This window comes from Haliotis rubra, unplaced genomic scaffold (assembly GCF_003918875.1).
Source record: "Haliotis rubra isolate DU_JTF1 unplaced genomic scaffold, ASM391887v1 Scf380, whole genome shotgun sequence".
NCBI lineage: Eukaryota > Metazoa > Mollusca > Gastropoda > Lepetellida > Haliotidae > Haliotis > Haliotis rubra.
In genome coordinates this window covers 657,298-675,830 of record NW_025767058.1, presented here as the reverse complement: position 1 = coordinate 675,830, position 18,533 = coordinate 657,298, and the positions used below count along the sequence as shown (strand labels likewise).

Here is an 18,533-nt window from a genome sequence, read left to right as displayed (position 1 = left end):
CGTAAATCAATGTTCATGATGTTAATTACAGGTTTGTCTGGTCCAGATTCGATTATTTACAGACCGCCGCCATATAGCTGGAATATTGATGAGTGCAGCATTAAACAACACACCAACCAACCAACCCCACCAACCCAACATGGGTACAAAGTATAGAGCCTATTCAACTGTCTCCTGCTTTGATATTGATGGAATGTCAACGCACTTTCTCCCTTTGGTTAGTGGAAGTGAAAGGAATTTTACTGAGTCAATTTACTGTATAATACACACCACCCTGAATACTATCTTTTCATATGTTTAATAAACACATAAAACCACCTGCTGGCACTGCTTCTTTTTCTCATTGAAAGACCTATCCCATGATCTATTCCATACAGGCTTAATTACATTTCTGCCAAGGAGAGATTATTTCCTGCTGTGGCTGTGCATGTGTAAGATAAGTTCTGAGACTAATCCCATTGCAAGCATGCACAATCATACATAAACAGTGATATTGTTTGTATTTATAGCAAAGTAAATCAAGAGGAATGAAACATGGTGACAGCTTTGAGCATGGATACTGAAACTTTACACTGATTAGACGTCTCTGAACAAATTAAACCTGGTCCTTAATTGTCCTTGATAGCACCGCAACCATAATTTCAAGAAGGGAATTGCTGAACAGGAAGTGACTGTGCCATTTTGGTCACTTTCCTGACACCAAAAACATGTCGATGGCGACCGTCTGTGTTTACACGTCATCAGCTAGCTGGTGGTAGAGATACATTAACTCCATTCTTAATCAAATTAGGTGTTATTTATATTTTCTTTATTTGCATAACACTAATGAACAGTGTGGCGATTGATACTTGGGGTTGTTAAAATATCCTATGAATCATTTAACATGATTATTTCCCTAGATAATGAGGCAATTTGTTGTAGAATGTTGTAAACAGAGACCAGGCTAGTTACCAGCCGATACTGATGACCATCGTTAACGACACCTTAATCTGCTTTCTTGGGATTACGGGCAAACTAGGTCTCCTTCTATACGATGCTTGTCAGATAAGATATCTAAATTAGACATGTTTGATAGGCGTGACAAGATCCACTGGTTCGAGTCCAAGACATGTCCAGCTTCCGATTCATAGATTGTCAGCACAATGCCAGTGTTCACTGGTTTCAGGTGAGATAAACATCTTGAACCTGTACCTGTATCCTATTTCATGCTGTGCTATAACTCATTTACATTTCACAGTAGGGGCTGTGGGGTAGCCTAGTGGTTAAAGTGTTCACTTGTAATGCTGAAGACTCGGGTTTGATTCCCCACATGGGTACAATGTGTGAAGCCCATTTTTGGTGTCGCCCATCATGATACTGCTGCAATATTGCTAAAAGTAACATAGAACTAAACTCACTTACACTCGTTTTATAGTAGTGTAAAAGCAAATTCATTCACTCCTAGTCTCTCCTATCATTTTTTAACAACTGTTTTATAATAATCATTGTTTGTTTCAGGGATGAGATTTTTGTATAACTCACTCACTAAATTGGCATTGGCTAGTTTACATATTTGATAATACTTGGTAGGTTGAGTACCAACCTCCAGCTGTCCAGGTTAGAATTGATCTTCAGTAACCCATGCTTGGTGTAAGAGGCGACTAACGGGATTCGGTGGTCAAACTCGCTGACTTGGTTGACACGTCATCGGTTCCCAATTACGAAGATCAATGCTCATGCTGTTGATCACTGGATTGTCTGGTCCAGACTCCATTATTTAAAGACCGCCGCCATATAGCTGGAATATTGCTGACTGCGGCGTAAAACTAATCTCACTCACTCACTGTGTCATGGCTGCTATCGCCTTTCTATTTCTTGCTGTCAACATGTTTTCTCGGTTGATCACACCATCAATTATACATTGACATGTTATACACATGAGCTAACTTGTCAGCTGTGGTAGCTGTTACCTGTAATAGTGCAGTAGATGGGAATTTCTTGATGCATACATTTCATGTCTTCAATGACATTTTCTATAATACTCAATGACCAGGACCCTGTTCCTCAAAGTGATCTGTAGCGCTACAACAGTCATAACTCCCATACTTTAACATAGACTTATGACTGTCGTAGCTACGATGCTTTGAGGAACAGGGCCCTGCTTAGAATATGCTGAACTGATAAACCTAATTTAACTCAGTGCTTTATGTGCCTGCCTGTGGCTGCGTTTGGCTGCTTGTACTAGTCATGAAGTTATTCCCTGTTGTGCAATTTGGACATAGTTACCAACTAGAGAATACACTTTTGTACCTTTCATAAACAATTAGTGTAAGATATGACATACCTGGATATGACGTTCTTCAAGATTGCCTTTTTCCAAATGTCAAACAGTGTTCTTGCGGACATTAATATTCATAATTCTGAATTATGTGGTTCCAAGATTTACCATGAAGGGCATAATTTGACTCCAGACATAAGGTGAAATGAAGTTTTACTTGGTGTTCAAGATTATTTCTCTTAACAGTGTATACCAACATGCACATGTATGTGTGTGGTGCTTGTATGATCTGGACTTAAGTCTGTTTCAGGGTTTTACCTTGCCTTACAAAAGTGGGGGTACAGGGGGTCCTCCTAGACTAACAACTAGTCTCTGAAATGAACATACTTTACTGAAAAAAGTTCATAGTAATAAAAAAATGAATATAATGAAAAGGAGCCCTGAGACTTTCTTTGAGGAAATCTAGACTTACCACATTTTCTAGACTTGAGTGGGCTTTCTTGGATATATTTGCTTCAGGGTCTGTACGACAGACTAGGGTCGTCCCTCAATACATTTTACAGGTCCTTGCTGATAATATGAGGGTTCTGTATGGTACTGAAATGGTGTAGTGTACTGTATATTCCGATAATTACTCCAGATCCTGGAATGAATCAGTGATTATGTGGAAAGTGGTCATGACTGATGGGTGAAATAACAGACAACTACTCTTGATGTGTTGTAGGTAAGCTCTGGGTATTTTTGTGCATCTCTTTGGATGAACTCTGTAGGGTTTTCTGTCTTTCATTCCCTACATCTGCGCATAATGGATCCACATTTGTGCATCACATAAAACCCTGAGCTCTGTAACTTGCCCACTGACACAGCACACCACACCACATATAACCCCATTAAAAAAACACTATTCTTACATGTATTTCCTTCATGTTGAGTGACAGGGTAAAAATTTCTGGTGTGACATGGCCAGGGAACAAACCATAGACTTTTGCGCTCTCTATTAGATGCTTTAAACATGAGTCCAGTGAGATGGTGTGTTCATATGATGTGCAGATGTGTTGTCATGTAAAAAGACTTGTAATGAAATAGAAAATCTATCTTCTTCTTTTTTCCCCATTTTTGCAATGTGTCATGTTTCCATGGGGACCTAAATTACTAATCAGTTCAACTAATTTGTGACACTTTCTTAAGGTGATAGCAAGTGTAACATGCATATGCAATTCCAAAAATTAATAAATAACCTGAAATCATAAAAAGAAGAATATTTTCAATGCTATTGAATATAAGGTTTAATCCATTATTTTAACCAAATTCCAACACTTTTCACAGGCTTTCCACTGGCGTAAAACATTAGACTTTATTTTAAGCACTTGAACAAGTTCCCCATTTCTCTGATGTGATTAAACTATGTCCATTTCCGCAACACAATAAACATACCTCACTCCTTTCAGCCATGCCTTATAAATAATTGAGTGACTGTGGCTAACCACAAAAAACTCAAGGAAGGATTCTCATCAATTTTAATGGACAATTCACCATTCCAATGAAGTTTATGGTGCGTTTCATGCGGCTCTATTATGACATGCATCTTGGACTACAAAGTAATTAGCATGTACCAACCATGACCTTAGATAACGAGATTATTTAAAATTATATTGCTGCTGTGCCGTAGAGTTGAAACAAAAATATCGATGCATTCCAATAGAGTATGTCATAGGATTGTGGCAGGTGACACATCAGCCCTTTATGTGTGGCAAACAGCCAACTGTTTGCCTTGGATTAGGTTGGTGGGCTGAGTAAAGATTGCTGTCATGTTTGCTGTTGTTGACTTTGTCTTATTCTCCCCAGTGTTTATTACACACAAGGCTCAAAAACCTCATCTGGCATTAACATCAAAGACATCTTTCACACAATCAAGAGAAATCAGTCCAAAATTTAGGTGTTGTTTCACTGTGATCTCAGCAGATAAATAAAAATGAATCTATTACGTTTCATTCTTCATGAATAAATTCTGAATATATTCCTATCTACTAATTACTTGGATACTGAGAAATGCACATGACATACAACTTATTAACATTCCTTGATGAAATTAACCTTGTGAAAATGCTTAAACTAGCCGGCTTTACTATGCTGAACTCATTGTATCAGTATTGTAGCCAATCACAAGGTGACCACTACCTTGATTAATAAACAATAATAGGTTAAACTCGACTCACCTGCACTTCAATAACAAAAAATAGGATAAAATTCAAAGACTCTTTAAACTTATTCAAAAGCTTCTTTTACATGTGAGTTTAAGAAATTAGTAAATGTTTGGACATGTATTTCCAATTACTAAATAATTCCTTTCATGAAAAGGCTTGACATTTCAGTAAACAATTGCAATACTTAAAGTGTGACATGTTCTGTTATCCATATTATATGTATTTAATACTAAGAAATAAATGCATGGTCATATTGAAACTGACTTTTCTCATCAAAGTGAATATTTTGCAAATCTCAAATGAGCCAAAGATTCAATGAATGTGAGTGAGTTTAGTTTTACACTGCTTTTAGCAATATCCCAGCAATAACATCGGGAAATGGACTTCACACATTGTACCCCTGTGAGGAATCGAATCCCAGTCTTCGGTGTGACGACCAAACGCTTAAACTAGGCTACCCCACCGCCCCCCAAAGATTCAAACATGAGATCTGTAACGGTCTTAATCCTTTGACTGAGGCATCAACAACCAAATTAGGTACCTATGGCTTTCTACATATCTATACCAAACCCGTCAGCATGTGTACTGCATCAACACAAGACCAAGGTAAACACACTCGAGACGTTGGGCTACTTGGATGTTGGTGAGGATGTCTACGTATTGATAAAAAGATAGTGTTCGCAACACACGCAGATTTCTGATGAGCGATCAAGACAAACTCAGCCAAAGATGATTGATTCGGCCATAGCAGTCTTCGAACACTTATGTCATTATTTCTAGTATGATGAACAAGGAAATAATGATTGTTCTATTTAAATCACAAGTTTTCAATCAGATTACAATTTGTTGTAAATGTGTTTAATACAGCCTGGAAATTATATGTTTCCCTAGATATCAAGGATGGCATTTTGCACATAATTTACTCGGGAGTGGATGGTATTACATCAGTGATTATGACATTTTCCGTCTCATTCTGCTGTCTGCCATGGTCAGTGTACGATGCATTGAGAATCACTCCCATGTAAATGAGATGTATCTTAATTCTATTTGCTTGATTACCCAGGTATTGAGATGAGAAGCAATCCATCCAAATACCCATCATCAGATCAATACTTTTTATCTCATGTACAATGTCCACCAGATCAAGGAGAATGCTACAAGTCAGAACAGGAAGCGCAAAAGGGAAAGAGAAGCATTATCCATAGAATTTCAAGGGCTAATCATGAATACTTTTTCTTCACCTGACTTAGAAATGTGGTATTCCAGCCTGATAAATAATGCTTATACACATTATCCACTATATTTAAAATAGACAGAGTTATTAGTACTTTTGCCCCAAATATGAATGTACAGGTAGGCTAATATACTACTCACACTTTGCTAAGGATCACAAAAATTCCCAACTTTACTTAAACATAGATTTATAATTTGAAATTGTATCCATTTAAAACTAGATAAATAATGATATGGTAACCCCTCTTTAGTCAAACAGCCACATTAATCTAACCTTATGTACTTGATACATGAGTAGCCATAAAATGTTTTTATGGTGCCAATCAACCATTTTGTAAATCATGGAACAAGTCATTGACAAGTACACAACACCAGTGAATAGCAGGTATGGGATCCACAAGATGTAGTGACATACTGAAACCTAGGATCCATGCTTACAATAAGCTTAGATATTTAAACAAAATTAGACCCCACATCATAGTTTCTGTTGAATCAATGGTTTGATCCTTAGCAAAATGTGAATAGTATACATCAAGACAAGAACTTATCCAGTCAAACAGATCTCAGTTCAAATGATCAATGTCTGAGGCTGCACTACTTATGCAGATGACCATGCAAATGTGGTAAATGGCCTTACTGTGCTATAAATTGGTAAAAAATACTTTATTCAGAGTCCATCAGTAGTTATGTGAAAGAAGTCTGTGGAAAACATTTTTAACTTGACCTCCCATTGCTGAGGATGATGCATTAGCCACCCACAGATGTAAGCCCTTTTTTGAGCTTAAAGTCAATTGAAATTTGATCAGAACTTACCAATTTCACATCTCTCTCCTTGAAACTCTGTACGTGTACAGTCACATACAAGGCCATGATCAGTTGTCAGACAGGATCCACTGTTTAAACAGGGGTTCCCTTGCTCGCATAAATCGGCTTCATTACCCAGAATTCCTTGTGAATCGATCATTTCTGGCCTTTCAGGTAGAGCACCACAATTACTATAAAACACATTCCGAATAGACCCACGGAACTTTGGTTCAAAGAGGACTGATGGAAGTGACAGTTTTGAGAGTTCACGATCATATTCTTCAGGTAATCCACCCATGAATAAGAATCTATCTTCAGTAACATTCTCTGAATCGAAATCAACTCCTAATGATTTTCTTCTGAATTCAATTGAGTCCACCATTAATGTAGTGTCCAAATTATTTCGAATAATCTCTACTTTGTGCCAAGCATTATCATTCAAATTTGACCCAGCAGATAATATGACAAGTCCTTTGCCAAAATTAACTTTCAATTTGGCAATCCCGTCAACAAGTTTAAGCTCCAAGTACTTCTTTTGGCCACTGTCAAAATAAAATAGCAATGCATTTGGACGATCTGTTTGAAATTCAAAATTAAGAGTTCCATTTAAGCATGGTTCCCAGCCAGGAAATTTTGCATAAGACCCTGCTGAACCATCTAGGGAGAAGCCAAGGCATCTGGGTAGGACCAGTGCCAGAAGCACAAGATTTAACAGGAACATTCCGTAATGTGACATTTTGGCACTGAACATCATGATTCACATGCAATTAGCACCTCATACTAACAAGGACACCTCTATCTTCTGGCTTATGGCAAGACCAAATTGAATCCAATAGTGTTGATATGCAGATAATGGTGGTGGTGTTTCATAGTTGAGCAACGATGTAGATTGGCAAATGTATCACAGTTCAGTCACTTGTGTACTGCAGGAAGCATCCAAATCTGCAAAATAAAACAGAACTATGAGCATGTGATGCTAATTAATATGAACTTCTTACAAATCATTCAAACCATTTTCAAGGTCATCCATGTTCTAATCACCAGAAATGAGATAGTGGGATAAAAGTTTTCATGTGATGGCCAATTTGCGTGCATATTTTTTTACTTCCTGAAAGAAAACAGATAGATAGGATAACAAATCACACTTTCATCTCTTGAGACTTTTCTGCATATGACTTTAACCTTATCATTATGTCCACAATCTAATAACAGGCACTTCACCAGCTGATGACAAATTTTCCGCATAGACAATCTCTGGCAAGTTGGTAATCATGCGTTCATAACTAATCATTGCACAATTTATGAGGCAGCATTCTGATGCTCTGAGCTACCAAGAAGGAGAGTTATTTACTAAACCGAGCCTCATTTCAACGAACATTAGCACAGAAGATTGGGTTTGTGGAATCTCGAGACATCTATTAAGTTCCAGGAATAAAATCAGTTTCATCTAAGGAAAGGTCCCAGTTGCTGGTTCAGTAACTAGACTAACAATTGTAGATGAAGACAATTTTCTGATTACTTTCCATAGACATCCTAAGCCAGAGTTGTTGGAGATTTTATTGAGATATGTTACCGTAATGTCTAGCCGTTCCTATTGGTTAGGGGTTCTGAAAGCATCCACACTTTGGCAATGAATGTAATTATGTATATATGGACCGACTGAATTACATTTGAGAATAGTTAGCTCTGGCTGGATGTTATCAGAAGCAGTACCCAGGATTACGACCTGCCTATGTGAGATATTACAATAGTCAACTGGGTTAAAGTCAAGGACTCAACTGACTTCTTCACCCAATGTTTGAAGAGTGCTTTGACGCCAGTAATCAATGTTGACACACTTGTTATACCAAACGTTGGTCTTGTATAATGATGCCGTTTTGTATCCTCCTAGGGAATGCTAGATAGGTCTATATTAGGACTGGTATACTGCAATACAATTTTCAAACGATACGTATTGCAATTTTTTCATGAGAACCAGTATCTTGGGTAAAAGAATAAAAAAGTCAAAAGACATATCTCAATGAAGCATATAGGGTTGTTTCATTAAGTTTATTTTGAGGACAACGTGATTCAAGTGCAAGGCTGTTATAAATGGATATTATCTATCATTACACTATCTCAAACCATCCTTTTTGTGATTCAGGTTACCATCACATGTTTGCGAAGAGTGCCAACATTGAGGCAGGATTCATATACCTTTTGTGAACACCTGAAACTTTGTGAACACCTGAAACATCACTATTTCTTATTACTGACTGACTGACTGAGAGTTTATGTTTTACGCTGCTTTTAGCAATATTCCAGCAACATCACGGCGGGGACACCACCAGAAATGGGCTTCACAAATTGTGCCCATGTGGGGATTCGAACCCGGGTCTTCGGCGTGACGAGCCAACACTTTACCCATTAGGCTACCCCAACACCCCTTCTTATTACTTATGATATGGACTGAGATGATTTTATAATTACAGAAAAAGTAGCTTGTCAATATTATCAGACTAAGACATGGCCAGAATTCTAACCCCCCCCCCTCCCAAAAAACTATGGAAGGACTACTTGTTTTCTACCAAATTCAAAGTGTCTAGTAATGAATCCATTTAAGTAGTTGTACAAAGCACTAAACCACCAGACCCTAATGAGCTGTGTCTGAATTGCTGGGTTTGCCTCATGGCCACTATCCCTGTAGAAGCCTATAAACTATAAAACAAGAAATACACAGTGCCTTGCTTGTAAGAAACCACAGACCAGACAGTAATCTTGATTGTAACATTTACTTTTTTACACTACAATTTGCACAGCAGGAGTCAAATTTGATAGAGCAGGACAAAGTTGTAATCTGAGGGAACTGCCTCTGTCTTCATTTACAGTTATACAACATTAGGCCCCATGTTAATACATGTAGACAAGACGTATCACATCAAACGTTTTTATTACGCACCATTCACTTGATTATTCTGCCTGGTGGCACATAACAATTGCTTTTATACCTAATACTTATCCGTGTATACACAACCATCTCCCACTCAGCTGGTAATTCAACATTGGCAAGATTTAGACTGATAACAGACAATGCTCTATTGTTCAATTATCTCCTATGACAACAGTAAATGCTGGCTGTGTGCAGTCCCAGCATTAATGTAGCAATACAGCAAAAAACGAATCATCTATACTGAACTCATAGGTACAATAGTTCCTTTACGAAATTGTAATTATGTGCTTATTTAGCACACTGTTGGTGTACGTAATGGATGCAGAAATTCTGAACATAATTTTGTGAGGTTTGAATCTCAGGTCTTCAGGATAAATTTTCTCCCAGACTTGTGTACAATTGGGATAACTGTTATCTCAGAGAAAGCATAAACGAAAACATAATTGAGCTTCTCTTTGCTTTCAACACTGGCTCTGGATAATGCTGGCTTAAATGTGTCTTTCATATTTCTTAGATCAATACGAAAGAAAAACATCCCATGGTTACATAAGTGTCCATAACAAAAAGTATAATTACATGCCTAATCTCTATCAAATAAGTTCAGCACTAAAGCATCTTCAAAGAGCTGAGCAAATTCTTTTTGAAATAGCACACAATTTTATCCACTCCCTGATTCCAGCTGATACGAGAAACAAAATTCACACACAAACATTGTTCATGAGTGAGTTTAGTTTTACACCGCTTTTAGCAATATTAAAGCTTCTCATGGTCTTCACACATTGTACCCATGTGGGGAATCGAACCCGGGTCTTCGGCGTGATGAACTAACACCTTAACCACTAGATTACCCCTAGTGGTGTTCCGATTAATTGAAATAATCGAAGATCAGTCGCAGTGACCAAACGACCAAGCAATCGATCACATTTTCTCATAATCGAACACGAACGATTTTGGAACCACTGTTCTAGTGTTTGAAACACTTGACGATGGAACATATCTCAGAAATTGTCAGGGCCTGAAAACATGTTTAATTCTTAGAAAACTCACTTCATTTAATGTAAAGACATGACTGAATATTTCTTGAATTCTAAAGGGAGGTTTTTCTTCATGATATATTAGTCATCACTTTAAAGTAGCAAGTTGCATCATGTTATACTTATTTGAAATAACAACCTGAACAGGAAAATCTGAAAATGCTGCTAACCAATTTTTTAAAGATTATGACATTTCAACCAATTCCCAACACTAGCTACCACGCCACCCCACACATTGGTCATGATATCCAAGCCATAAATACTCACTGTATTAGTGGTTCACTTTTTAAGTTTACAGTTCTCTACTGACAAGAACAAACCTATCAGGTTACAGATCCAATACAAAAGTGCACCTCAATAAGTCATGTATATGACTTTAACACATAGGTTTATTGAAACTAAACAGCCTTGAAATGGTCTTATGTTACATCTCAAATGCTTCTGGGTACATCATTAACACCTTTGCACTCTTCTAACAGGTACCCACTAGTAACTGATGAGGGCATGCTAATGATCATTGAATATCACTGTACACAACTTCATTCCTTATGTTTTTAGAAATTATCTTTGTTGTGAAAGTTCAGTTGCATTCTTCACAAAAGATCATATAAATTCAAAAGTGGCATGACAAAAAACAAAGCTTAATCTTCATCCTGAAGAAGAAAAATTCCATTTTGGGCACAAAAAACGAATATCATAGATTTTCCAGGGCATAAATTCTAAACTTTGTATTTCGCAGATGAAAAAAAATGAGGCCCCTCTTTGAAAAGAACCAGGTGCAGAAATGTGAAGCCTTGCCTTGCTGCAAAGAGAGCAAAACACTGACTGTGATTCTGGATCATCCCCTACACGAGACTGAAGTTATCTGGGGATTACAGAGGGATAAGTCAGAGATCTCACCAACAGAACGATAAAGTGGAAGAAAGCTGGCAGAGGCAACAGTTACACAGACACCAACACTTGAAAGGACGAAAACAGATACAGTCATTGCAATAATTGCCCCTTTGATATTGACAGTGAGTGAGTATGTTTTTATTCCGCTTTTTATGCCGGGGGACACAAGATATGGGCATCACATAAGTTTTGGAATTGAACCTGGGTCTTCAGCATCATAAGCAAATGCTTTAACCATTAGGCTACCATATCATCCCTTGATAATAACAACTACTTACGTGACTAGACCAGGATAGGGATATCACCCTGGTGTTCTAACAATGTTCTTGGTACATATACATGGACATTCCTGCCATGTAGTGATATCCCCTTAAAACAAGCTGTCAGCCGTCTTTATCTAAACTGTAGTTAGCAGAAATTAACAGAAAAAAACAACCCCAAATGAGAAAGTTTTTGACTTATGTGTAACTAAGTAAGGAATAGTATTCTTCCAACTACTGTACTGTCAATATGACAACCAGTAAGCTATGTATATAATGAACACACTTTAAACTGACAGACTGTTTTGTCTCAGCCACTAGATGTATAGTTTAGTCAGATGTATATAGCTACCGTTATAATGAACTAAAATTAATGGTCTGTTTTGATATTGTTATAAATATAGTTGACTGTATGTGGTTACTTCTTATGAAATTTGGTGCAGTTTCTAATAATACCTTGATATCATTATCAAAAGAGAAAAAAACTAAGATGTGGATGAGTTATTTGTTTAAAATCCTTTACTTCTACATATTTAATGAGTAATAATAGTCCTTGATGACTATTTCAGAACAACAAGGAGATAAAAGTCAAAATGTCCATGTTTAGGATATAAATCAATACCTTATCACATTTTAATAATAAAAGTGACCAATCCATAACCCCAACCCCATAATCAGAAGAATCTTCCCATCCCTTGTAAGCTTCTATGTCAAGAATATGTGTTTATGAATTATTATCGAAAAGTGACGATAAGGAACAAAGAAACATCCATTATATATATTGCCTGCTATCAGGACATCTACTTCCAGTATTTGTTACACTGTACTCGACCTACCTCAGACTAGATACATGCATAATCCACAAGTCCACAAGCACCACCACGACTGAAAGACCTGCTATCACTGTGATTCAACATCATGTGTGTTAGATAAACAATGCTTATCCCTTTTAAGTTGTTTTTTTGTGGCATGTTTTGGCTGTCATCTTCATACATGAAAAGACTATAGTTGGACAGGCTGCTACCCAAGGCTGTTGGTTTTGCTTATCAAACTATGTCAAATATCTCAACTTCAAACTTGTCTGCCAGTTAAAGATAGGCATCAGTGGCAAGCATACATGTGTCACATTTCCAACTGAAATATGCTACCGGCAGGCCTCTGGCAAATGTATACATAAAGGTTTAAGTAATGAGGAGGAAATATTTCACATGATTAAAAGGACTTGTTAAGCAAGTTTAAATAATGCTATACTTTGTTGGATTTTAATTTTTGCAGTTCCACATAAAACAGGTTCGAATTATGTTGAAGTTACAAGTGTACCAAATGTGTGCCTCGCACCCATATTTGATAAAGATCATGTAACTGACCAACTACTTCCAACTGTATTAACTGAAGAGACTGTTTATAGACCTTATATGTTTGCATATTATTACGCTAGTTACAACATAAAAGTTCACTGAACATCACTTTACGGAAATATTATATTGTACTTCACTTTCAGAGGAAAGGCAGTTTAGATAGGACATACTTGGATACATTTATTGAAATAAGTTGTGCGGTAAACACAAGTTTCATTTAATCCATCCATAAAATTAAACACGAATTAAGACGCTTGCACTGTAAATCTACATTCTCCCAGTTTATAATGTTGACTTCACATATCAGACCTAGATCTCCCTGGAATTTAACAGATATTGGTTCCTAAATCCATGGTGACATGAAAATCATTTGATCTCACTGGAGATATCATCAAAATAGAATCATTACTTTCCTTTAATCCTCTCCCTATTACTTGGCAACGAGGACTACGGCTCTCAAAGGTTTCTTGTAATCTTATTCGGATCTAACGCATCCTGAATCTGAGAAGTACCTCACTCCCCCTGACATCTCCTGCACTTGCTGTGCTCCTGCAACCAAAATCGATTGCTTTATGTTTCAAAAAGGGGCTTCATACAAAGGATGCCTCAACGTAGGTTTTTTGCATGGGTGATGATTACGTGCAAGTTGTCAGTGCCATGATATGTTAATTGCATTCCTAATTTAAGAGTTATCTCAGAAAAAATGTTTTCTTAATATGAGATCTCACAGTAGCGCATTGCGTGAGATAATTTGTGGACCAGATAATGCTTACGCCAACGTTTGAACTGTATTTTTCAGCTCATTCAATGCAAATGTTTATGACAAAGTGACGCCCTTGCAGTGATTTGTTTGTTGACATCCCAGTAATCAATGATAAACACTGCTGTAGCTGCCTCTGAAATTCTTTGATCTTAATCATTCAGTCACATGAAAAATTGATTTTGCTCAGCTAGATTCATCACAGCTTTGACAGATGACTCAGATCAGCTAAATTTAAGGCAAATTTAAGCAAATTGGTGATGAATAGCTCATATATATATACTCAATTTGACAGGCGAAATGTTGTTGTTAGCACTCTGTCCTGAACTTGTCTTAGAAATATAGATGTTTTACAATTGATTTGATAATCTTATTGATAAAAGCAAAAATTCTAAAGTACTCTGTTAAAAAGTATAATCAAAAGCTGGATTCATTGCATGTGCTGACCGGCAGAATGAAAAACATTCTACACTCATTCCTACCTTCACAAAAAAAAGAACAAAACTAGAAGGTTTTAAAAAAATCTTGACAAATGTGAGCTGCAATGAAGTGGGTTGAAAGTCCCATAAAAAAGCGTATTTGAAGATTTGTCATGATAATGGTATCTAACAAGAACAATTAACTTTTTTCTGAAACAAATCTCCATGCAGACATATTGATTGAAGTGCAATTGGAAATCGCCTTCTCTGTACATGGTTATTTGAAGTAATCTCTATTTTCTAACAAAGGCATTTGCAAAAACACGACATCCATGTCTCCCAACTGATGAGAAGGGACAAATATACCTCCTCCAATCGCATTCATTGCATTCCCAGCATGCAATATACAGCAAGGCCAGAAACATGAGATCCAAGGTTTCCCTACTGATCAAAACTAATCGAAATCAAATAATTTTGCAAGAGAAACTAATCTTTCTGCCTGAATACAGAAAGAACACTTTTCCCTACAAAGTCAACACCTAATTCTGAGTGTCAATTCAGTTGCCCTTCACAATATATACAATGAAATGAAATGAACTCTTCAACCTTGATGTGTATAAAAAAAACAACTATACAAGAAAGTACTAGCAAAATGCAGCATGTTGGGGACTTGTTTAGTCTTCTGGAAAAAGAATGTAGTCATCACCTGTTAATAACAAAGGATGTGAGGAGCCAAAATGCAACACGCTGGACAAACGCATAAGCATAAACCCAAACTGGCCAATTCTTAATTGAGAATGAAATGGAGGCAAAATATGCATGCACATTTAATGGATTACTGATGATGACACCAGATGTTTGCAAAAAATGTTTCCATCTCATTGGTATTCGGATTTCATTTGATTGACACAATGTGCCTAAAATGATTGAGTGAGTTTCTGAACAGTTTCTCTTATATTTCTAAAACAAGTTTTTTTTGCAGATATCTCAGAAAAAGCATCTGCAGGTCAGACAAAAATCATATTTTCTGGGTATGTTTCTGTTGCCTATGTAGGCAAAGAGTGAGTGAGTATAGTTTTACGCCATTTTTAGCAATACCCCAGTAATATCAAGGTGGGAGACACCAAAATGGGCATTATACATTGTACCCATGTGGCGAATCGAACCCTGGCCTTCGGCAGTGATCAGCAAATTCTTTAACCACTAGGCTACCACACTGCCCCATGTAGGCAAAAAACATCATGCACATAAAACAAAGAACAGCTATGGTTCTTTCCTAATGACTTACTCTGCAGAAACACCACCCATCAGCAGATTTCAAGGGTATTAGCATTAGAGATGCTTTCTAAATAAACCATGAAGGGTAAGTCCTTTCTTCGCTGATATCTTTTATCTGAGGATTTGGACCTGTGAACACATTTATGTCCTTACATCTGCAAAGGTTCGATTACTCAGAGTGCATGTCTCACAACAGTTCAGTTCGAGCATAAGATCTTTTCTCAGTCCCCCTTAAGAGCAGACATAAATAAAAGCAAACATGACTTGTCATCTCTATTGATATGTTCCAGCACTGCAAGCAAGTCAGAATACCCCAGACAACTACCATATATCACTTGATCACTCAATGAATTGATTTCCTTCATAGAAAAGGTTGTAAAGAATCACATCTGTGATGTTGATCATTCTTCCAGGACAAAAGATGACATGTCTTTACTCATGAAAGATTGAAATTCAGAAAACATGTTCTTTAAATATATAACATTAATGCATATATCATTCATGACATTATATTCTGCTTTAGCAGAAGCAGCAGCACTAGCAGTAGTAGCCTCTTGATAATTTGTTTAAAAATTTTGAATTTTGTAATCTATAATGGTAAACCTGTACATGAACCCTCAGATCTGAGTCAGTAAGCTTGGTTTGGTTTGGTTGGTATTTAATGTTGTACACAGCAATATTCCAGCTATATGGTCTGTAAATAATCGAGTCTGGGACAGACAATCCAGTGAACAAAAGCATGAGCATCGTGCACAATTGGGATACGATGACATGTGTCAACCAAGTCAGCGAGCCTGACCACCCGATCCTGTTGGTCGCCTCTTATGACAAGCATGGGTTGCTGAAGACCAATTCTAACCCATATCTTCAGGGTTGATTGAGTAAGTAACTAATGAGACAAAAGGGCAATGTGTTTCATATGCCATACTTTCCTAGAGACTGATACATTCAGGAAGTGAGTGAATGTTGTTTCAGGCAACTGCCAGATATATTCCAGAATACAGTTCCACAGGGCTCCAAATCATTTTTCAACATCAGGAGTAAGTACTCCCTATTTGTTCAATATAGGAGTACTGGAAAACCTTAAGTGTACATCAAGAGTACTGAATGGAAATTAATGGAGTATCAGTAATCTTGTGTTTCATTTCATATATGCACCACAACATTGCTACGCTTGTGTACACAGGTCAATGAACAAAAATACAACAATACTTTTTCAGATAAATGATTCTAAGACTGTACGCCATTGCCGTGGTGCGTATCTGCTACGTTTTCTAAATTATTTCCTACCGTATCGTGCATACGCCGATACGGCTCTTATCTGGAGCCCTGGTTCCATGAAGGGACCTTTGAGCTATGGCTGCTAAAGTTAATCTTCAAATATGGAAATTGCAATTGTCTCAGCACTGAAATTGCGTTGATATTATGGACCAGTCCATATTTAATGTGGCTGTTAATTGCATGGTCAGGCCAGTAATCAGCCAGATACTATATAATTCAGATACCAAATAATAACTACTCCATCATTATACAACTGCTCTTATGACAAGCACGCTGTACCGGGTATTCTACCATTCTCCCACAGCATCCAAAGAGAGATATATTGACTCGTATTGTCCTCTAAGATTGCAGCACAGCTAATCACTTTGGACCAATGCACATGTGCAATTTGGCTGCAATGATATCATGAAAATATCCTCCAATCAAGATAGTTTTTACATAACAGTGATGCCTGAAATGCAAGTACATGTCTCTCAAGATGGCAGATACCTGGGTGCCATTGTACAAAGCAACCTTAGCGATACGCCAGTCGTAATTGTATGTTAAGGTATGGGAGTTACGATCACCTTAGTGCTAAGATTGCTTGTACAATGGCACCCTGGACCTGAGACTGTTAGTGGAAAGTAAAAAGTGCTGTTTGACCTTGCTGTTAGCTTGACTGTTTGACTGTAGTCCAAAACAGAGGACTTGTGACATTACTTTTTCAAGTTGACTAAGACAAGTTTCTTTGCTTCACAATTTTCTTCTCAGCTGTGTGTATATCCCAATACACAACTGTCACATACCCACACCTCGTACATATATATATTTATCTTATGTGTACTTATTATCGACCAGCCAATTTGTGCAATATGGTGCAAACCATAAACATTAAGAACTGCTATAAAGCTTGTTATCCTCAGACCAAATTGTAACTTGGCAGACGTCATTCAAAGTCATTCACGGTTGCAAAGTGTGCTTTGTTAATCCAAATCTGTTTTCATGACCAGGGACCCTATTCACAAAGTATTCATAGCACTACGTCATTCATAAGCCTATGGTATAGTATAGAGTTACGATAGGTCGTAACGCTACAGACACTTTGTGGATAGGGACCGAGAGTGCTAATATAGGGCTAATACAGTGGTAATACCGAGGAAGCGTTTATGATCAGATCATGTATCATCAATCATATTAATGTGGTAAGATGCTGGATACCCATTTTGCATGAGCATAAATGGAACTGACTACAATATTGACATGGCATAACAGGGGTCAGTAGTAATATACCCATATATTCGCGGAATGGGTATTCCTCGTACTGTATTACCAACAGTTGGTCTGTTGCCAGAAATGACACCACACTTCAATGCTGTTATGTCTAAATAAAAAGCATGTTTTTGCAAGTGTCTTGCATATGTTATTTCAGTGCCAGCTGAACCTGCTGCAACTTCACACTTCAAATTTACATGGATATCTTTTTTTCATCCCTTTCTGTCAAAACAAAATCCCACACTGTGTATATCTGGTCATAATGACCTGACATATATCAAGAGTTCACTTTTAAGACATTCAAACATCACACTCACAAGTTTCAAATTTGAATTTTAGATTTGAAAAAAGCGAAAGCATACAAATTCTCTGCATGCTACAACAAAGATGACTGTTCTATATTGACAGCAGTTTCTGACACCATTGAAAGGTATATGCAGTCTCATTCACCATGTTGATCACTGGAATGATGGATAGGAAGGACATATAAAAGGTAATGATTCCAGTACCCCGGTTTGATCCCTGTTTAAATAATTAGAAGGGAATTCAAAAGACCCCAAACCTACTCAGA

At 37.2% G+C, this 18,533-nt stretch overlaps 1 protein-coding gene across 1 annotated transcript in view; it reads right to left on the bottom strand.

The window, feature by feature from the left end:
* LOC124286346 (neurexin-3-like) overlaps nucleotides 1-18,533 on the bottom strand; it is a 131,101-nt gene that overhangs the window by 100,658 nt on the left and 11,910 nt on the right. The window contains 1 exon segment of the mRNA XM_046722707.1: nucleotides 6,508-7,440. Within this exon segment, the coding sequence (XP_046578663.1) occupies nucleotides 6,508-7,252 (745 nt within the window). The 5' untranslated portion in view covers nucleotides 7,253-7,440.